Below are 21,964 nucleotides of genomic sequence, written 5' to 3' on the forward strand. Positions count from 1 at the left end.
TGGCATTGACTAAGGATTGCTAAAGACAGTTAACTAAATGGGGTATTCTGGAGCTCGGTCATTACCTCCCATCATCTCGGTGCAACTAGGCGAATTATGATGTGGGGAGTTTCGGCACTGAAATTTCCTACAGTTACCGACTCAATTAACGTTTCAAAAGTCCCATAACCGATCCGGTAAATGTAGGTTACTGTCATTACCCCCGCGACCGTAGTGTCATTTTGCTTCATTTAAAAGAATACCCATGGCTAGCTACTTCACAATCTTCTGCATAGAGATATTACCAATATTACAGAGTAGGCAACGCATGAGAGTAGGGAGTAATGCGAGTAAGAAGAGAGAAAAAGCAGGAGGAGTGCTCCGTCTTGCTTTACTTTAATTTTAATAATCTTATAACAATAATGGTCGCGCATAAACGCTCCATCGCTGATAGTCAAGAGAGACAGCTCCGAGTATAGAAACCTCTCTTGGTACCAGTTTTGTTATATTCGAAAAGATATTCTCTCCCTTTTTCTCTCTGCACGCTTTGCTACTACACAGCTTCTAGGAGCTCATGATCCTGCAGTTAAGGTATTCATTGTGATCTCAGAAGATTGAACGTAGAATGGACGTTGTTCCCAAAGAATGGGCCAAAGAACGAGTAATGAGGCACGTACATGTCAATATGTCCGTAGCGAAACAAAATTCCTAATTAAAAACCAATTGTACAATCAATACCTCCAACATGATCCACATATACTTTTTCTGTATGTTTGTTGAGATTCAAAATGAGTCGTTGAAATGATTTGGACAATTAGTATATAGGTATGTAGAATTGTTCAGCTATGACTATTTATCAAGTAATTTCACAACACAATAACTTCCTTAATGTTATCATTATATTAGACAAACTTTACATTAATTCAAATAACAGGAATGTACTCCAATCAAGTTTTTTGTTTTTTGCTGGAAGATGGTCCGTCGTCCTCATTTTCAGATTGAAATATAGTGTTAGGCTGGGTTTTTTGGTAGGCAGGAGATATCCAATATGGATTTTCAGCAGCATCCTTTGCATACTTGAGAATGGCTTCTCGTGGATCTTGATCATCCTCTATACGTTTACTTAGCCCAAGGTTTCTGATTACATATGAACTGAGCGTACCCCCTGATGAGGCAACTCTACCGCCTTGTCCAGACGTAATGGGCAGGTCAGGGCGATGAGACTTTACCGGATCCAGCCTATCCTTTTCCATTTGTTTTCTGACTGATTTTGGTCTATCTTGCCTAAATAAAGGCAGGGCATGTGGCGTAATAATTTGTTGTGTCGACATTATCTCTATGTGCTTCTGCTTATGATGAGACTTGACCACGCACAACTTGGCTCCTCTTAAACTTTTCTTGGGATCGTAATAAGTTTTGACTACACCGTTACCACAGCTAACAAATATTTGATTTAGTTTTGGGTGCCAGAGAGTTTTGATAACATGCGAATTTGTGACGCAAATTTGATTCACTAGATCAAATGTTTTGGTATTAAAAAATAATACCCTTCCAGATGTTTGTCCCTTTCGCAGGGATTCACCCGTTATGACCATACCGTCGTCGGGGCTAAACATACAATCGGTCGTGTCATATCGAGAGAACAGATCATTGGCAGTGAATATAGGGCTTTTAAAAGAGCGTAAGTCCCAAAGTTTCAGAGTGTCGTCACAGCCTCTTGAAGCGAGCAAGTTACCGAGGTAGGAGAAGCTCAAACTGGATATTTCAGAACATGGCTTATGGGCACCTCGAAGAAGCAATGATGTGTTGACAAAATTCTTTCTGTGATCCCACATTTGTATGGACCCATCTGCACAGCCACAGGCCACTACACTTCCGTCTCTGCTATATGAGCAAGTCGTTGGTATAGTTTTAACACCATTTTGAGCCCGACATTTGATGAGGTTCTTGTGAGCACGGGGTTTGTACAAAATCCATATACGACAGGTACTGTCTTGAGAGCAGGTCATGTATTCTTCTTTTGTGTAAGGATGCCAACATCCACTGTTCAAAGCAGCCGTGTGACCTTTGGTTCTAGCCATATCAGTGATATATTGATCACCTTTTACAGTTTCACATTTTTCGAAACCATCCCGATCCAATACCTTGGCCTGTGCCGCACCAGAAACAACTAAAATAACATCCCCGGTCATTGAATATTGTAGACACTTTATAGGATGATTTTCACAAGGCTGCAGTGTTCGGAAACTTTTCAAAGACGTATCCATGCCAGCAAAATCCCAGAAGCAAACGTCATAGTCAACCGAACCAGATGCCAAACGAGCTCCTGATGGATCTGCCGCTATAGCAATAACAGCTTTTAATCCATGATGCATTTCTACTTCGTGACTACAGGGAATCTTATTCGAGCTTGTGTTTTGCCGATCTTCTGAGTCATCGCTATTATTGCCATCCTCGTCTTCATCATCATCATCATCATCACTATTGTTAGCTTGGTCGCATATGCTAGGATTTTGATGCTTTGCGTTAGGGGGTACTACACTTGAAGGTTCAATGTCAATATTAGTCCTATCTGTCTTTTTCTTTTCATCGATTGCACTTGAGGCATTGTCTGATTTATGAATTTGTTCACCTAATATGGGTACCGAATGAACAGGCTTACTCGACCGAACTGTCTTAGTGATATTGTCGAGCATTTCCTGTACATCAAAACATTTGGCTTTTTTCCCGAAACTTGTCATTCCCATAACCTCTTGTAGGCTTCGAGTTTCCTCCTCATCCTCAGGATTAATCTCATTTATATCCGTGAAGTTGTTCTGCGAAATTTGCTTGCTGAATGTTCCAAAGCCCTCGACTGTACTACTTGAACTTGTTGAAGCATACTTAGTCAAGTCAGTTTTAATTTTCCCGAAACTAATCACTTTCTTTACATTCATTGTTCATCCAATCTCAACTATACATGAAGCAATATAAGTAGGTATATGGAGGCATGGAGGACCAGCAGCTTACCCCAGTATAGACTGCATTTTGTTGCGGAAATGTGTGGCTACGAAACATAGTTTGGGGGGCCGCCACTGGAGTGCGCGACAAGCAGTGTGCTGATACAAGGTCCCTAGATCAGCAAAAGCTCTCTAACACCCGTATTCATAGTCCTTCCTCGAGGAATAAGGAGCCTTATTGGCCTCCTTCTTTCAAGGCAGGTCTCGAGCTTCCTTGAGGAAACCTTCGGCACCGCGATTGGTTGTTTCGTTTCATGTAGCCAACGTTTGCGCTTACGCTTGGCGTCTGTGCAGTTATGACCCGTATGACGCGATCACAGCCAGTCTACAGGTAAAAGCTAAGACTCCATGCAACTCCATGTATGCGTTGAGCTCCGGCAAACGCATGCGGAAGGCGACTCCAAGCACACCGCAGACTTTAGCGCCACGCCACGTACAGAAATCGAAGATGCGTCGTAAAATTGTATACAAACGATAGCTACATAACCTAAAAGAAAGGAATACTCTATCGCATAATTCCGGGCGGTTTCTCACGTAATGAATTACAAGTTCATTGACGTCATCACAATTATATTCCACAGTGGAATCTTTTGTTGATGTTATTGATGGTTTGTTTTCATAAACTGTTTTACATGACATAATCTACATCGCGTTGGCTATTATTTGAGCCATGATTTGAGTTTTGCCAGATTCCGAATGGCCCCGAAGGTTCTCGACTTTAGCCGAATGACGTGCGGTACTGCGGAAAAATTAAAATATTCTGATCGCAACGCAGTGTGGTGCGGCATGCTGGAGGTTGCCGCTGCCGGACTTGCGCCGGGCTCCTGATTGGTCACCGCAGCATTTGTCGGAGCTCAACGCATACATGGAGTCTTAGCTTAACTTCTTTGATGTTATATACTCTCATCAACCGACGCAACTTGATAATGAGAGCCAAGCGGTTTAAGTTAAATTTAAATATAGCCGAGTGGCGCTTCGATCAGCAGTTTCACCACCATAAGCAATCATATATCCCTAAATATGTCTTCGTCTGGAAGGGAGAGCCAAGTTGTGACTGTGTACCGCCCGTATTCGTAAGTCTCTCCTTATCTCAAGGACGAAGGACCCCTTAATGAAGGCTTCCTTGAATCTTTCTTCATTTTTTGATCGAAAAATGTTTGGTCTCAGATTCGATTCTTATGATTCTTTCCTGACTAATTGGACCACCAGAAACTCAGAAAACGCAGCGAAAACAGCGTCGGATCAACAGGAGAGAAATTACGAATGAAAAAGCACCTGCTGAAAAATGTCGAAAACACAGGTTCTTTGTTTTTTGGCTGTAACATTTGATCCGTTGATCGCAGCGTATTGGAACTGCACCCAATCGATTTCTCTCGCAAAATTACGTCGGAATAGTGCGTGAAAGAATTCATTCTGGCACTTTTCAAAATCGTGCAAATTTTCACCAAAAATGCAAAGGGGTTAGCCTTACTTTTTCTTCATTTTTCGAGTCGAAAATTTTTGGTCGCAGATTCGATTCGTATGACGCTTTCCTGACTAATTGGACCACCAGAAACTCAGAAATCACAGTGAAAACAGCGTCGGATCAACAGGAGAGAAATTACGAATGAAAAAGCACCTGCTGAAAAATGTTCGAAACACAGGTTCTTGTTTTTTGGCTGTAACATTTGATCCGTTGATCGCAGCGTATTGGAACTGCACCCAATCGAATTCTCTCGCAAAATTACGTCGGAATAGTGTGTGAAAGAATTCATTCCGGCACTTTTCAAAATCGCGAAAATTTTCACCTAAAATGCAAAGGGGTTAGCCTTACTTTTTCTTCATTTTTTGATCGAAAAATGTTTGGTCTCAGATTCGATTCGTATGACGCTTTCCTGACTAATTGGACCACCAGAAACTCAGAAATCGCAGCGTAAACAGCGTCGGATCAACAGGAGAGAAATTACGAATGAAAAAGCACCTGCTGAAAAATGTCGAAAACACAGGTTCTTGTTTTTTGGCTGTAACATTTGATCCGTTGATCGCAGCGTATTGGAACTGCGCCCAATCGATTTCTCTCTCAAAATTACGTCGGAATAGTACGTGAAAGAATTTATTCCGGCATTTTTCAAAATCGCGAAAATATTTGCCAAAAATGCAAAGGGTTAGCCTTACTTTTTCTTCATTTTTGGAGCCGAAAATTTTTGGTTTCAGATTCGATTCGTATGACCCTTTGTAGGCTTATCCGAGCCTCAGGATCGTAAGAAAGACATCGAAGATAGCAAAGGATTATCAGCAATGAAATTACCAAGCATTCCAAGAACGACATTCAAAGTGGCGTTCGACCAACAGCTGACAAAATGCGCTGAGTATTCGGGGAAATTCATGTGTTATTGGTTTTAATACGGGTTTTGTGAATAGCAACATTATAATATGTATATTGAACACTTCAGATATACATTGCACCTGTGTGTAGGACAGACCTTAAAATATACTCTGAAACTATACAAATATCCATCTCATATGACATTTCTCGTAATCTGCCTAAAGTAATGTATTTTGTACTTCTGTATTCTCACATTCTCTTTGTCTTTCACATTAATTAATACCATTCGACCACTTGTAAGTACTGTGCACTGACACTGACACGACACCCGGAACACTTGTACTAGAATTACGGCATATTGAATAAACTATTTCTGAATTGGAACGAAAACTTTGTAGTTATGTCCTTCTCATTTTCCTTCCCCTTCGTTCTAAAGATCCGGCACGATTTGGATATTTTTTGGCAGTAACACTTGATCCATTGCTCACAGCGTATTCGATTTGCGCGCAATCGATTCCTCTTGCAAAATTACGTCGATACGGTGTATTAAAGAATCAGTCAGTGGGTCGGGGGGGAGGGGGGAGTCGGCGGATGGGCAGGGGTGGGAGGTACAAAGTGTCCACTGGTGTCCATCTCATTACATACAACATAACATCCTGTTGAAAAACAATTATAAGAGACTGTGCGCGAAATAAGTCTATGGACTACCGTGTTATGGACTCTACCGGCAGAGCACTATCTGTATATTTGCCAGGATAAAGTGATAGCTCAAACGTGACGTAATAAAACATTCATGAGACCAAAACAGGAAAGTTGAAAATGGCAACTACACAATATTTCACAGTGATCATATCGAAATTTCACCGTTCGTATTTGAAAACTATTTTGTGTTCAAATTTCAGCCATTACAACAACTAACAATCGATGTTGAGGTTACGTCATCCTACCCGTAACGATGCCGTAAGCACACGGCCCGTGGTAAGCATGTACTGTATAGATACTACCGAATCCAAAAACATTGAGCTCTGTCACTTGCATCACCGTTTCATTGGACTTTGTTGTATGACAAGCATAGGCTGATAGAAGTTTGGAATAAGCCCCATTGTATACGTATACGTTGCACTTTAGCGCATACGTACTTATGTCAGTACATGTGAAGCCAAGTTCCAATATGGTTGACATTAGAAGTCAGAATGATGCTGAGCATGACAAGAAATTCGAGCAAGACCCGGGTCATAGGTGTGGAACTGGTGCTTCCACTCCATCCTCTCTGTCTGATTATATCACTAGTGACGCCGATGACAGTTCTGACGGTAGATGTGCCGCACCATTTACATTGAGATCCATTGAAACGCAACTCGTTTTGACAAGGGTAAGTCTTTGGTATTATGAATGCTCAAATTTATCAATGCAATAGAAAATGCTTAGAATCATTTACCATTTTATGATGTGATCGATACAATCAATATGTGACAGGATGCCACGCCAACGGATCTGCGGGAAATGGTCAAACGTTGTAAAGAAATGGTGATGGAAAGTGCAGAATGCAGTGAAGAACGCAAGTGGCTCGTCAGACGTCTCATTGAATTACGTCTGCGGGCTCAAGAACTAAGAGAAGTATCCGTTGAGAATCTACTAGAAACCTGCGTTATTCTAGGACATCATTTGGCACCGCAAAAAAATCATGCAGTCACATATGGGCCAATTTATTGCGATAATTGCAGTGCTGCTGTGTGGACAATGCTTCAATCCTGGTATATGTGTAATGGTAAGATCGCAGTTATGAATTATAATTAATCATTCGAGCATTGGGGCTTGAAGCGATATATTTGTTTATTTCAGTTGTTTATAATTAGTCATCATTTTTCAATGATCAAACTCGATGTCAAAGTATTATTTTGCCTTCTACAATACTGTATATAAATTTTTGTAAATGTTGATATCAAACCAATAGTGTTACGTTTAAGATTGTGGATTTTGCTGTCATGCGAAGTGTCTAACCGCCACCTGCCGAGTCTGTGCGCATATTGTTGCCAGTGAAGCTGGTGGATATACATTTACGAAGGATATATGCCCCGAGCGTGGTCTCTCAGCACAGTTGTACAGATGCGCCGAATGCAATGCCAGCATAACGTTTAGTAAGCAAGTAAAATCTAATGCATGCACATCTAAGATGATGGTTTGACTTAATAGTAAATTATTGATTAATACATCAGATTGCAATGATGAACTCAAAAGAATCGGATTGACTCCGTTCAGACATTATAGTGCAATAAATTACTTCCGTAGATAAATTGATACATTGTTTTTTCCTGCAAGCTTTCACCAAAGGATTATTTCTGTCGTGTTTTGGAAGTCCCTTCAAATACACAGGTATACGCTAAGGGTTGCATAACTGTTGCATTTAACATGTCAAATTTGAAATGATGTATGCTTGTATCTTGTTAATCCGATATACTTGTTTCAGTTGATTTCACACAGAATTTGACTGTTGATATAATAGTTTGGTATTCTTTTGTTAGAGGCTGCCTGGATAGAACCACGCCTTTGCGACTATACTGGGTTGTATTATTGTCAACGCTGCCATTGGAATACTACTGCTCCCATACCTGCCCGCATAATTCGAAATTGGGATATGGAACCTCGAAAGGTGTCTCGAGCAGCTGCTCAGCTGTTGGAAATTCTAGAACAGCGTCCAGTCTTGAATCTAGAGCAGCTAAATCCAAAATTGTTCACATTGGTTCCAGATTTGTCACTGGTCAAGGTATAATTGACGTTTTGTGTAGCATGAAATGAAAATACTTGAAATTGTGATTGTGTGATAAATATCACACAATTGTAGGCGATCCATGTCAACTCGACAAAGTCCTGATTCTCATATTTTTATTTTTCCCGAAATTTTTTCCGGGTGTAGGTTAACCTCAAAAATACTTGAATAGATTTTTTTTCAATTTTTCTGAAAAATCCGTCTTTGGCATTAATTTTTGAAAGTCGTCAAAAAACGTCTTAAGGAACAATCTGAAAAAAATACCAGGAATAGCACATTTTATATCGATCACTTTGGCACATTAAGACCCACGATAGTAAACAATTGGTCGACTTGACGTGGAATGCCCTGTACGTATAAGGTTTCCTCATTTTAATTTATACTTTTATTTTAGAAGCTACGTGAAGAATTGCAGATGATTAAACGGTACTTGGTATTTTGCCCAAATGCAGATAACGAAGGATTGCCATGGCGTGCTGGCTTGCGGTCACACATGGTAGAAAATTCCGGCAGCTACGCAATCAAAGATTTGATCGATCTTCAGAATGGAACGCTTATAGAGGAAATTCGAGCTGCGCATGATGCTATGCGTAAACATGTCGCAGAAAACTGTGATTTGTGTAGAGCAAGGTTAGTAAAAATGCATTTGCCAGAGTATTTACCATATTTACTCAATACGTATCCAATTCTCAAAACGTATCTTTCCGATAATATTTAACATCAATTTATTGCACTATGCTGTCATCTTTCATTATTTATTTTACACCACAGGGGGCATTTGTGCGAGTTATGCGGTAATGATGAGGTGATATATCCTTGGGATGCTGGTTCGTTTTCATGTCCTGAGTGTTCGACGGTCTATCACCGTGCTTGTTGGGCAAAGCGCAATCATCATTGTTCAAAATGTTCTCGTATTCAGAAGCGACTTGCTTTAAACCAATGGCAGGGAGACGGTAACTTGCAGGTTTCCACACAAATAGATGAGACGAAAGGTACTTCCGAGTTCACAGTTTCTCAAATGATTATCGACAACCCTAAAATATAAGCAGAAGGTTAGCTAACTTCGCACGAAGCAGGAACCCTAAACTTAATCTACTGTTTAAGGGATAATGCAGTCGGACCAAACATACAGGATGTCCTAGAACTGAATGCAGAGAATAATAGAGAGTGCCAAGCTGCGTGAATTCACTGAGAAATTTACCTGTAGAACATGTGGTCTCTGAAACAGCATTGGCGAGATACGACTGATTAAACAGTCGCGCCTGGTAGATGAACATCTTCGAGTCAATGCTTCAGTTTCTACTTCATCGAGCTCAACTGTGTATCCAAGTTAGACGACGTAACTTCGAGATCTTCTTCTAACGAGAGGTTTTTTTAATAAAATTTGACACTGAAAATACTTTTGTTTGAAATTGAGAGCGCCTAGCGCGACTTTTTAACCGTTCATATTTTGCAAACGTTGCTCTGTAGATAACATGTTCTCTAGGTTGATTTAGTCATCTGGACATCTACTATTAATCTTTTAAATTTCTGCATTTGTTTTGTTAGTTCTGGAGCACACTGTATACGACCTTTGCTTGTTTAGTGTTATATATATACGCATCATTTTTCTTGAAATGTGTCTTTCCAAGCCATACTGTCATCAGCTGCGCGAATAAATCCACAAATTTTTCCTGAGCCAAGTATAGCAGACAAATGCTCTTGGGTAAATGTGCATGCGTGTACAGGCAGTGACCGTGTGGCTTCGAAAGACACATTTCAAAACAGATTCACCGTATAAAGTTACCTTACTTTGTGTATATAATTATTTCTCGTGGTTCTAAAGCTCTACAATTGTCCCCACTTAGACATTCTGAATCTAAAGTACACATTGTACTGTGCAGAGGGGCCGTCCGTAAACTACATAATCTCAGGGCAGTGTTATGTATGTCTTGTTACAGGAGAGGGGGAGGGCAGTTTCAGAGCCTCTATTACATAACTCTACAAATTGAAAAAGTACGAACGAATTATTTTGATATACACTACTCTATGCACGTGTAAAAGTAGTGCTTTTTTCTCATGAAACTTTTTAACTGTCTGTTATATGAATTTTGTGTAGAATAATTTGATATAGGCCCAGTCGGTGTAGTATTGGTGCATGCTTATCGCGATTTTAACGTGCTATAATTCATAAGGTCATGGGGTGTTGAAAGAATAAATTATCATAGATTCGATAAAGGGACTTCTGGTTTATTGGTTGTTTTAACTCAATGATGTTAATACAGCTGAAAAAATTCTTTTCTCGCAATCAGTCGAACAAAAATTAGTCCAGTAAAAAAGTGCAGTCGTAACGTGTGTTTATCTCGTGGCAGTTTGTTGATAATCCCTGAGTATGTTATAATATGTACAGTGAGTATATACTTTGATCTGGACTTTCATAACATTTTTCAGAGAAGCTTTCGAGGAACTTGAGTAACTAGTCATGTCACCGCCATCGGTTTCATTGAGCAACAGTGTAGCCGAGGTTGAGAAAATCAACTACGCACATCACGGAACGAAATACAGATTTTGACAAGATAATCTGCTAATTTGCCTGGCCCAGCTACATGCCGTAAAGCACCCCCTGCCACAAATATTTAAATCTGGCACATTATGATTGATTGATTGTATAGATACTAAGAACACAAAGTTCATTGAATTCTGAACAAAACTTCAACTCAGGGATGATGATGGGAAAAAGAAAAACGTGGAATACTATTGTAAAAACTAATTTTATTCATAACATTATATCAAAAAATGCTGAAACATTCCTTTTTTATTAACCTAAACTCTTATACGCACATGTCCTTCATAGAGAAATGTATAGCGTTTATGTACCAATTATGTAATGCGACCTAAATGTTAGAATTGTGGAAGGCCTGAATAATAGAGTTTATACTCTCATAGGTTCCCATGAAAAATCCCAAAATACCTATTACTATAATCAGGATATCCTTGGCAAAGGTACAGATGCTAAGGGTCGAGTCCTGCCAGCCTACTACCATCTCGATGATCGGAGGAAATAGTAACGCCAACGCGGTACTACTTACAGCACCCACCAAAGATATGACTAGGTCGAGTCGGGGGATAGCCGCTGCCAGGGCGACTGCGGCCGAGAGAAACAATGGTTGTTATAAATTATTATAATTGCAGATTCAACTGCCAATAATATTTTTACATTATGTGTTGATTATTGCATGATGCGGTCTTTTTTAGTTAATCTGTATTATCTATATTTTAAAAATTCGTCTGTAGGTATTACCGACGCCGCGACGGCGAGGATTCGGTGAACGGGGACGCTAACTCACCTTGAGTCGACACGACTGTGCCTCTCCTGTGGATTTACATCCATCTTCAGTGCGAAAAGTGGCCTGATTTACCGAATCCTCACGGTATACCTCTTCGTATATTATACATGTATAATCATGCGTGTACACGTACAATATATCGCATGCGGGAATTTTTGTCATAATATAATATGCATACATATATCATACGAGGATTTCTCGAAGCGGGCTTTTTAAGCCGCTTGAGGTGACTTCGTGCCGTGTGTATGTTAACCGAGTAGTTCTCATCTGCTAGTTGGCTTGAACCGTAAGTGTAGAAGTCCCGCTTCAACAAATCCTCTGGCTACATAAGGAATATACTTGAAAGATTAGCGACAGTTACCGCTATCCATCACTCTACGGACTACCGAACACGCACACGAATAATTCTCCGTACCTGGAGGCATACTTACACGTAAAAATGCAGAGAGCTGACCGAAAGGCAATCTCAGCAACAGCAGGACTTCGAAAAGGCCCAAATTTATTAATTATCAACGGCCACATAATTTCAACAGGCACGTAAAATTGTAGGGCATATGAGAACAGTATTCCCAAGCAGATGGCTATTTTAATGCACTGGGATAATCTGCGGAAAATAAAGAAAACCTTACACGTGGCCTGGTATTACGTACAACGATAGAAATAATTTTGCATCTAATTTTGAACTCACATTTGCTTTTTGTCAAGATTTAGGGTCACGGATCCTTCAACGAGATCACCATACTTGAGATAAGCTAGAAAACCTGTCGAAACAAACATGACTGACACTAGAACCATCCCTACGTTCAATACACCCAGGGGTTTGTCAAAGTTGCGAGGCTTCTTCATCTCATTCTTCAAAGGCAATACCTGCGCGACGCATTAAAATTAAACACGGTATTGAATGAAACACTACTTTCAGACACGCGGTGTTAATCGCATATGTGTCTTCGTGTAGAACTCTGGTAAACGAGAGTACTTTGCAATTTGATGGTTCGACTGTCAAATTCGGCGGACAAGTCGTTAAAAATTTTAGTCACAAGGCCCGATATTGTATAAACTATAAACTTCAATTAAATTTTCGCCGCAGTATATCATATATGCAGTACATTATCTACATAAGATTCGCGCTGGAAGCTTCTTACTGTGCACGGGTTGCTCTGCAATCGGGTACGTAAATTCGTATCGCCTTTCGTCTTTACGAACATATCGTAGTAGGTAATATGCCTCACGTTATTCATCATGCGCCATTGGTACACTGATAATTACTCACCAGACTGATACCTTCGAAAGAGTAGATAACCGTGCTAAAGAACAACGGAAGTGTATTCCAAGATGCGATGTATTTACGTTCCCGTGTAATCGATGGCAAGTCGTACGATAAAAGGTAGATCGTGCAAGCGTATCCTCCCACCATAAGGAAATTCGCAACCGAGGATATCGGGATCATGTATTCTAGATTCCGCACCCAAGTAGTGAGAAGTATTGGAATAAGCACCACAGCCATGTGCACATGCACGTCCCATTCTAGTCCGTGTACGTCCATCACCTATCGAACGGATGCCATGCACTCAGATATGTCGAACTTGTAAACGAGGCATAGAAACTAGTGTTTTTAATTCTCGTGTACGGGCTACAGCTTACTCAACGATATTCAAGATATTCCACAATCACCTTTCTTTCGATTTGAATATAAGCATTTACTGTCGCCGTACTTATTTGCAATTCGAACGCAATCTATTCTTCGAAAGTAGAATATTCCTAAATTTCGCTCAGATAAAAATAAGTATTGGGTTGTTCCAACAAATCTGTTCTATTTGCGAACTGTGTTACACAGATACAATGAGGATATATTGCAACTCCCATACTTGTATACAGTGGGGCTTTTCACGTGAACTGATTCGGCCACCTCTAGACTTCGAAACCTTCGATTTTGTTACATTGTTTGTAAGTGAGAGAACCGTCCTCGATTTTTGTCAAAACCTTTCGGTTTCCTGTACGGAAGTTCTTAAGAGTCGAAATTTAGCGGTGTACCAAATTCGAGAATTTTCGATCCGTGGATTTATTTCGAGCTGAAATATCGTGTGAACGAAAACAAGATTTTGATTGATGAACCGGCTTTTAAACATTATATTTGACTTTGAATAAACTCTTCCCATAGATGAAAGAATCCGATTTCACGTGCATTCCCGTGTACCGCAGAGAAAAAATATAAATATTTCAAATTATTTTGTGGTAAGTGGAAGTCGAACTTTTTAGTCTCCGGGAAGACTTTATCGAATATGAGAAAAATGCGTAGAATCGGGAAAAAAATTCGACACTTTCATAAATAACGTGATTTGTGATAAAACGATAAAAAGTGTAATGACATTTCTTGGTAAATGGGAATCAAATTTCTCCATTTGGAGGGAGACAAAAAATTTGTGTAATTCCAAAAAAGCATTTCAAAATTTTTCCAAATAACAATACTGAGCAAATTTTGGCTTTTCCTTTGAAAATACAACGATAATTCATCAAATTACGATGCATTATTTCTCAAAACGTTGTATTCAAGACGAAACAGTAATAAAATATTCTCGAATTTCATGAACCGCCAAATTTTGTCTCCTAAGACCTCCGGAACGGAGATACGAACAATTCTGACAAAGACTAAGAATATAGTTACTTCTCGGCTGGTGTAACTAATCCCTAAAAGAAAACAAAATCGAAGATGACGAGGTCTGAAGGTGGTCCAGTTCCAGTCGTAAGCCCCGTATGTAATGAATACACGGTAATTAGACCATAGTCGTTATACTCGCCTGTTTCACGTTTGAAGAAATGAATACAAAGTAAACGCAACAAAATCCTAGTTGCGTCGTACACAGGAATAAGTTGACCAACTTTCTGGAACAAATAATAATAATAAATGTACGAGCTATGTTATAAATTCGAACGAATATACGTGCAGACATAAGGCAGATGGTACCACGCGTTTGTTATTCTCGTAGACCGGGTATACTACCTATGGCCCATTTCGCCAATTATCGGCAAACGAGCTGTCGGTTATACGATACATTTACTCAACGACATATCGGTATTGCAGCCAAACCAAAATTTTGGCACCTGCTGATCGATTACCGATAATTGGCGCGCACGCAGGCCCTATTACATACATGTATTTATAGAATGATGATCAACTATATTACTAAAGCTTGCATAATACCTGTAACGTACTTCTGAATTGGTACCGACGATTTATAGTTCAGAGAATACCTGCTAGCTATGCAATGTGCAGCGTTGGTATATCAATTACCTCATTGTGGTGGAATATTTCCGCAACTTGAGCGGCCCTGTAGCGAAACATAGTTCCACGGTTCCGGCAAAGCCCGGATTTTGCACAGCATCGTTCCCGAGCCGCCTAGACATTTCTTCGCTGCAACGAAGCTTTGCACGACATTTGTAAAAAATAATATAATCGCGCAGCACGGAAGTAAATTTCAATCAGATCAAAGATTATTGGTGTCGTAGACATATGTATAACATAGGTTTGTACGACTACCTGATCGAGTAGCTTGTCATCCACTCACCAAGATGTGTTGAGCATGGACACATATAACGCCAAGGATTATGGTCAACGGTGGTGCCAGTATCAGACCGGCATTTTTATAGGCATCTCCAAGGGCGAACATTCCAGCACCGACGTTGCCTTTGAATAGATGCATCAGCGTCCCTACGTAACTGAAGCCAAATGTATGTACACGCCGTTATGCGTCCTTTTCGATTTCAACTTCTTTTTTAAGGGGCGCGGGGCACAACGTGGTCGGTCTAAAATCATAACTATTTTTAGAAGTTTTTTTTTTTTTTTTTAAATGAGTACACTCGGAGAAAATTGAGTTCGAGAGCTTTATTATTTACAGTTTCAAGAAGATTTTGGAATTTTTTCATTGGAATGATAACAACATGGCGGCATTGCGCATGTAAGTAGCGAACGACCTCGCTTTTATTCCGGTGGCGCAGATTCCTCGGTCAATTTTTATCCGATTGACTTGAAATTTTGATACAATCTGTAAAACTTATTCAACGATTTGAACTAACGGCAAAATTTTTGTATTTCAATCCCAAAATTTTTTTACACAAATTTTTTCAACGATTTTTCTGTCGAAAAATGAAATTTTTCGTTCATAATCGTATGTATTTGAAGAGAAAAAATTTCTGTATATTTGGGTTACGAGATCGAATTCGAAAAGTTGTTTTTAAATCGAAAGAATGTTTTCTATCTGTTACAAGTTGGACTGCAGCGATGTCAGGAGATGCGCCACCGCAAAAGCCCTCGAATTCGGAGTCGTTCGCTACGAACATGCGCCATGCCGCCATTTTCTTATTAATTTCAATAACAAAGTTCGACAATGTTCTTGGAACTATGAACAATAACGCCCCGAAACTCTGGTAGCTTTAGGTGCTTTCGATTTCTTGAAAAAAAAAAAAAAAAAAAAAAAAAACTCCTATAACTAGGCATGATTTTAGACCCTCCAAGTTGTAGTCCGCCCGAGAAGTGCACCCCCTTAATATGGCAATTTATGACATAATTCACGTTGAATAGGTACTCACGAGGTTGGATGGTCGACCTTGACGCTCTGAGGAATCGCTCCGCCGCCTGAAGCATTATTCCCTTTGTGCGTGGAAACGACCATAATCGGATCCTTCGATTGAAACTGTCCGTACTCATCGTTACTATTATACAGTACACACATAGTTGGATGAGAATATGAGATATACCTTTTGTATATGGGGCATTACACGCCGACTCGGTAAACGGTTGACCATGACATTTTTAAATTTAACCAAGGATTTTTCCGACGTTAGTACGACTCCTGAAACGCTTCCGAAGAAAATGTTCAATCTTTTTACAATCGCTCGTATTTATCCTATGATTTTTGAAGACCAATATCAAAATCACTCAAATTGATTTTTATGGAACAAGAAAAAAAAACATTCAATTTCCGAAATTAAACATTTTCACGCAAGGTTCGGAGTGGGTCCTACGTTTTTTCATATTTCGAAAAAAAAATTTCTTCCATGTTTTTAATCGATTCTTCTATATTCATATATGTTAAAAATCTACCACATTATATACCGCATCGGCGATTTGATTACTGATATTTTTTTATTGCTTCTCTGGTTCTAAAATTCACTCATAATTTGTTTAAAAATTTTTACAGTCAATTTTTAACATTTTATCAACGACAGCGTACGAGAATTATAACTAACTGCGGGATGATGTGTGAGCTCGATTCTACGCATGCATTAGGTATACTCATACGTCGAAGGATCTCTGTATAAGTAGGATAATGAAAGATACTTGGTCAGAATTGAATTAATGAATCTCGAGTGGGTCGTTAATTAAGTACAATGACGATGAGAAAATAACCGATTTAACCAATCAGAACGACCGTTACGGATGGAGACGCGCAGATTTTTAGCTCACAATCAAGCGTGGGATAGTCGCTAGTTGTACCTGACTGGTTTGGTGGTTTCTTCGAAGGTAGTTTCGTATCCATGGTTGGTGGCTGTTGAGCTTTTCACAGGTGGCATACTCCTCTGACTGCTGCGCAATTCCATTATCTGGAATTTTGAGGTGACAAGTTTGTCATGTCACACATGTTACACAACATGTATCGTTGATGATTCCAATTACACGCTATATCTTTCAAACGAATATTACGCAGGATCTATATCACGAATGTATCGATATATATTTCAATCAGGGTATCTGACAATTGTAACATTTTATGTATAACTACAATTACAATGGGATAATCATTCATTGTTCGTGGTACGATACTACGTGTTTTCTGTGCTGACGTAAGCTACGGTTGGTTATAGAAAAAAAAAAAAAATTACGATTATTGCGCAATCGCTACGACGAAGATACAAATTGTACAAGATGTCTTACACATTATTCTGACCCGAGTATTTATCCTGCAGCGTTAAGCGGTTCATGCGACTTAACCCATATACGAGTTGAAATAAACAACGCATGTCGGTGTTGAAAATTTGAGATTACCAACTCAAATAAATGAGCACAATTTTTCCTCATCCAGAGATAGCATATCACATATGTTTATCTATAACAGACTTCACGTTTCTATAGTAATATACATAAAGATATGATATGTATAATAGCCCACAATACCACTATTCTCTATGCTTATCTATTTCACGCCAATCGGAGTACCGCAGTGTCAGAGCTATGTACGCAGTAAAAGACTTAAGAACCAGTTGAAAAACTTAAATTCCGTTACCCTCCAGACTGATTGTCGCAAAGTACGGGAACTTGTAGGCACGAAAATTCACGTTTGATGGGAGAAATTGCTCGTGGGATCAACAACGAAGTTCGATAGCAAATTATTTTTGAAATCGGATCGATCTGAATGACGATTCGTCAGATGCTGAAGGAAGCAATGCGTTTACGAGCAATGCAAGTGGTACTGTATGCCAGATGATTGAAAGTTAATCGGAACGTCTGCGTGACCGGTACTTACAATTAGCTTCCCTTCGAACTTCTCTGTCGCACGACACGAGTTTGCGCAAGTTATTATCATTCCCGTAATGTTTGTTTTCTATCGTTGTCATTTAAAAAAATACTGTTTACTCCGAAATGAAATTATTAAGCTGTAGATCTACTTTTCAATTTCACAACTGATAATGTTGTATATATATATATATATATATATATATATATATATATATATATATATATATATATATATATATGTATGTATGTATATGTATACAGGGCAAACACCACAAAATAACTTAAAAGTGAACGACGTGCGTAGGCATGTGTTTGGACGCTTATAAATTATACGTACTTTTTTATGGCGTGTTTAGAAAACAGTAGGTACTACAATCGCTACCGCTAAGAACGATATTAATGGCCCAAGTGATTGACAAGCCCGCGACTGATGAAGATTTTCAATGACGCTTGTCATTTAGAATGCTTTTATACTTTCGTGCACACTGCGTTGTCTGGTCTAAATTAAGCTCGTATCACGCCAGGAGACATTTGCACCGCGCGTGCGGATCGCGTTCGTATATAAGCGCTATAATAGTGGTTGAAAATCGCAAAATTCAATACATGAAAAGTGTTTCGAAAAAGTACCTGTGTAACAGTTCAAACGAAAGTATCATCTCGCGCTCACTGCCGTCTCATTTCACTCGCTGTTCAAAATCATCTTCAGATATAATATTAAGTATCTAGTCACACTCGCGTGCAATGTTTACCTGTTCGTATTTACATGAAATCAAGCTACTTGCCCGTGTCGCGACTCGAAACAGTTCAGCTCTGTACTTCACGTGTTGTCTACCGTCTCGAAATCGTATCCCGTCTGTCATCTATCTACGCATTCCCTCGCCTTTGTAAAACCTCAGTTGTCTCACTGATCTCTTGCGATACGGTTCTTATCGTGCATCTAAACAAACGAAGCGTATCGTTTATTGTTTAACAAACATCATCTCTGCCTCGATGATCATCCCGCTTTACTCACTAGCCTGTCCGTTGTCGCTGATTCGCGGATCCTACGTCAATGATCCAGACTTATCGCCATTTCGCCAGACAAATAGGTATACCTACGTGTAAAATTATGTTTCTAGGCGAATAAGTTTCTTCTTACCGTATTGTTCAATAGCACGTATCCGCGTGCGCAGCCAAAGGTATATCCGCTGTCAGGGGTAATACGAGCGGACGGCTATCTTACGAATCTCTGCAATATCGTCGGAATTGCAACGATACTATTAAAGATAAAAGTATTAAGAACGGCGAAGCCCGACATTCAGGTAAAACCAGTTTTACGACGATCCCGCAGGTTTCGGATGAAAGTTGAGGCTACACGTATATGCGTATTGTATACGTATACACACATACATAATATCTATATAGTACGTAGGTATATCAAGGTAATTGTTATTTTCGATGAAAAATTACGTTTTCACCTAGTTTGGTTCAAGAGGCTAAGTTATACGTACACCTACCTCGTATAATATTATCGAGGCACGTTCTTCGTGTGTCCGTAAGGTGTGACTTGGAATGCTCTTCGCCTTGCAAACTTACAATTACGAAAGTAAGAATATTTCATCGAACAAGAATTACCATTGTACGTTTGATAACGGTGCGCCGAAAGCATACATTACGTTATTTATTACCTTTATGCCGCGACAGGCCAAGAGCGAATGGGCAAGACTTGTAGTCAGGTATGCGTGTGCTTTCAATTTAACGAATACCAGTCAGTGAGCGACAAGAACAAGGAATTCGAAAGTCTTAATGAAGGACGTACATATACTCGCACGGCTCAGATTCTGCACATTCTTGTAACAAATCTTTGAGCTGTTTAACAGAAAAGATTAGTTTTCACTTATAAATTATACGAATACCAGCCGCGATCAGCCGCTCGGAAAACATTCTAGTCTTCGCTAAACTTACGTTTGAAAGAAAAATTATATTTGCGCTTTACCTCGCGTATTAGATAACACTGGTTTTACAGGTATTTTATTAGCCCGACTGTTGATTTATTATGCTTTGAAATTGACCGGAATGGACGGTGAATCATTCAGAACGCACTGTTTGCACAACTGCAGACGTTTATTTTTAAATCACTCTCCAAGACCGTGGACCCAGATTGGCTGAGCAATAAATCCGACATATCGCGCTTCAGCACCACACTGACCGCAGCCAGAACCAAAACGTTCCTAAAATGATTATGCCCTAGTCGTTATCTATACGTACAATAGAAGTCGCACGCCAGTCATACATGTACACGCTGTACTGTCGCCTACAGGCACAATACTAATTATTAATATACCAGGTATCGTTCCTATACGTGTCTCAGCGTCTGCCTGGCACTTTCATTAACCGCACATTCTTGAATTTATACACCGAATTGTGTCGGTACGATACGACGTATGACGAACTTTTTAAAAGAAAGCTTCGAGGGACAAAAAATTGCTGCCAAGATTTATCGAAATGCTACATTTCCGTTGAACCACAGCGAGAGATACTGACTTGAGAATCGTAGTTGGTCGCGTGGTCGACTTGAGCTTAAGAATCAATGACAATAAGAGACGTTGCAGCGACTGACTGAATTTTTGTCGCCCCACCTGCGGAGCATTCACTTTAAAAATACGCGCGGATGTTGGGTCACGTACTACTGCTTCGGTGTAAGCAGACCTGTCCATGTATATCCATGTATGAGTGCAGGTGCTGCGTCTTTGTAAGCGCAACAACTTGTGTAGAAAGTGCACTGATCGTGAATATCACGATCAATTGTTGATCATATTGCCGGTTGTAAGATTCCTTTCCGATTACATCGTACAGCTGTTTATGTTGGAGGCGTAAGAACTGCCGAAAGTAGATTGAAAAAATTTGAAGGGGCAGAGAAAAAGGATGTTCAACTCAGAATGGCATCGAAAATGTCACATACCTATATCGCATTAAATAGTTGATGGAAAAGAGGAACTTAAGATGTATCTTAATTCACCTTTTTCGGTGAAGTATTTTTTCTACACGGCAGGAATGTCGAGTTCCACGATGCCAATTTTTTTATACGCTCCTAATACGATGCCAAATACAAAAATATTTTATCAAAGGTATAGAAAGTAAAATAGCTTTTTATTTTACGAGTATGACTAACAACAAAATGATAGAATGTAAAACACTGATCTGCAGGGAGTAAAGGAGTATGGCCACGTAGCTTGCGTAAGACTCTCCTCATTCCATATTCACCTCCGTTATATCAGTTTTTTATTCAATTACAAAGTTAACTAGAATTAGCTAAGATTGTTTTGCATAATATGTCCAAGAACACGTATTAACATGTAAAGTTTTCGTAATAAATTATGAGATAAGAGCTGATAAACTTGTATATTTGGAATTTCACAAAAGACTTTGCTTCACGAAAATAACTATTACATACGGAATTATGAGAAGATGCAAAATATTTTTCGACAGTTTCGTGGAAGTGTTCAGTTTCGTCCCAGGAAGAGGTTTCGGTGAAATTTTGTACATTTCGCTAGGATATTTACTTACATATAAAAGGACCTCTGATTAAAAGTACCTTTCTCAAATTTTTCTCGTCACGATAGTGTGCGTCTCTGAAAACATGTCAGCGTCGTGCAATCAAAGTGTGCAACGCAAAAGTGTTTGAAAGAACTTTTTTTAAGGACGAATTTCAAATCATTTATTGAAAGGATTTCTTTATTCGACATTCCTTCGCGCGGAAATAAAAATAGAATCGAATATTCAAAACTTCAGGAAAGTTATTCCTTCGGTAATTAAGTAATGGAAGACGATTTTAATATCAGCTGGTAAATTGGGCGGGGCGGGGTAATTCAGAAATCGAATCTATCAAACGTTCCGCGTTAGACCAATCCTGTCTTACTTTTCCCCGCGTGCCTCACGCGAAATATCAGTTCGCAAGGCTACTCAACATAAATGGCGTTAAAAGTTGATGACTTCATCGGTGAATCTGGAAAGCTATCGTTAAAAACAAAGATGGCGCCGATGATCGTTTATACGCTGCCTGCGATGCAGTTCGTGTGTAATTTAGTCGTTCAGCTA

General features: G+C 39.5%; 2 protein-coding genes across 30 annotated transcripts; one reads left to right on the top strand and one right to left on the bottom strand.

The window, feature by feature from the left end:
• Nucleotides 1-814: 814 nt before the first annotated feature.
• On the bottom strand, nucleotides 815-20,467 carry LOC124174967 (gastrulation defective protein 1 homolog). Of its 20 annotated transcripts, none has more exons than XM_046554703.1 (13): nucleotides 20,211-20,404; nucleotides 19,555-20,097; nucleotides 19,384-19,457; nucleotides 19,026-19,283; nucleotides 16,868-16,974; nucleotides 15,961-16,083; nucleotides 14,940-15,090; nucleotides 14,666-14,796; nucleotides 14,172-14,256; nucleotides 12,647-12,922; nucleotides 12,065-12,243; nucleotides 11,808-11,980; nucleotides 10,782-11,174 (listed from the first exon to the last, which is right to left on the bottom strand). In XM_046554703.1, exons 5-13 carry the CDS (start codon nucleotides 16,969-16,971, stop codon nucleotides 10,924-10,926), a joined length of 1,473 nt encoding a protein of 490 aa, XP_046410659.1. In that variant the 5' UTR covers nucleotides 16,972-16,974; nucleotides 19,026-19,283; nucleotides 19,384-19,457; nucleotides 19,555-20,097; nucleotides 20,211-20,404; the 3' UTR covers nucleotides 10,782-10,923. The 20 variants fall into 20 exon arrangements, 19 of the variants coding, with proteins under 19 accessions (XP_046410651.1, XP_046410654.1, XP_046410670.1 ...); XM_046554709.1 differs by lacking the exon at nucleotides 20,211-20,404 and having other exon boundaries at nucleotides 19,555-19,735; nucleotides 19,863-20,204; XM_046554704.1 differs by lacking the exon at nucleotides 20,211-20,404 and having other exon boundaries at nucleotides 19,555-19,735; nucleotides 19,832-20,204.
• Nucleotides 5,886-11,169, top strand: LOC124174971 (differentially expressed in FDCP 8 homolog). Of its 10 annotated transcripts, none has more exons than XM_046554717.1 (12): nucleotides 5,888-6,091; nucleotides 6,186-6,261; nucleotides 6,412-6,655; nucleotides 6,760-7,051; nucleotides 7,251-7,421; nucleotides 7,573-7,656; nucleotides 7,806-8,047; nucleotides 8,445-8,680; nucleotides 8,822-9,042; nucleotides 9,898-10,045; nucleotides 10,481-10,788; nucleotides 10,976-11,169. In XM_046554717.1, the coding sequence occupies exons 3-10, from the start codon at nucleotides 6,425-6,427 to the stop codon at nucleotides 10,026-10,028; spliced, it is 1,608 nt and encodes a 535-aa protein (XP_046410673.1). In that variant the 5' UTR covers nucleotides 5,888-6,091; nucleotides 6,186-6,261; nucleotides 6,412-6,424; the 3' UTR covers nucleotides 10,029-10,045; nucleotides 10,481-10,788; nucleotides 10,976-11,169. The 10 variants fall into 10 exon arrangements, with proteins under 10 accessions (XP_046410674.1, XP_046410673.1, XP_046410676.1 ...); XM_046554724.1 differs by adding an exon at nucleotides 9,155-9,418 and having other exon boundaries at nucleotides 5,889-6,261; nucleotides 9,991-10,045; XM_046554718.1 differs by having other exon boundaries at nucleotides 5,886-6,261; nucleotides 8,448-8,680.
• Nucleotides 20,468-21,964: the final 1,497 nt, after the last annotated feature.

Source organism: Neodiprion fabricii, chromosome 2, assembly GCF_021155785.1.
Source record: "Neodiprion fabricii isolate iyNeoFabr1 chromosome 2, iyNeoFabr1.1, whole genome shotgun sequence".
Taxonomy (NCBI): domain Eukaryota; kingdom Metazoa; phylum Arthropoda; class Insecta; order Hymenoptera; family Diprionidae; genus Neodiprion; species Neodiprion fabricii.

Excerpts from the sequence above, each read along its gene's own strand:
- LOC124174967 (XM_046554695.1), bottom strand. The coding sequence starts at position 2,915 with ATGAATGTAAAGAAAGTGATTAGTTTCGGGAAAATTAAAACTGACTTG.
- LOC124174971 (XM_046554717.1), top strand. The coding sequence starts at position 6,425 with ATGTCAGTACATGTGAAGCCAAGTTCCAATATGGTTGACATTAGAAGT. Across the intron at positions 7,657-7,805 it reads AAGTCCCTTCAAATACACAG|AGGCTGCCTGGATAGAACCA; the intron begins GTATACGCTAAG and ends TTCTTTTGTTAG. Across the intron at positions 9,043-9,897 it reads ACAAATAGATGAGACGAAAG|ACATTCTGAATCTAAAGTAC; the intron begins GTACTTCCGAGT and ends GTCCCCACTTAG.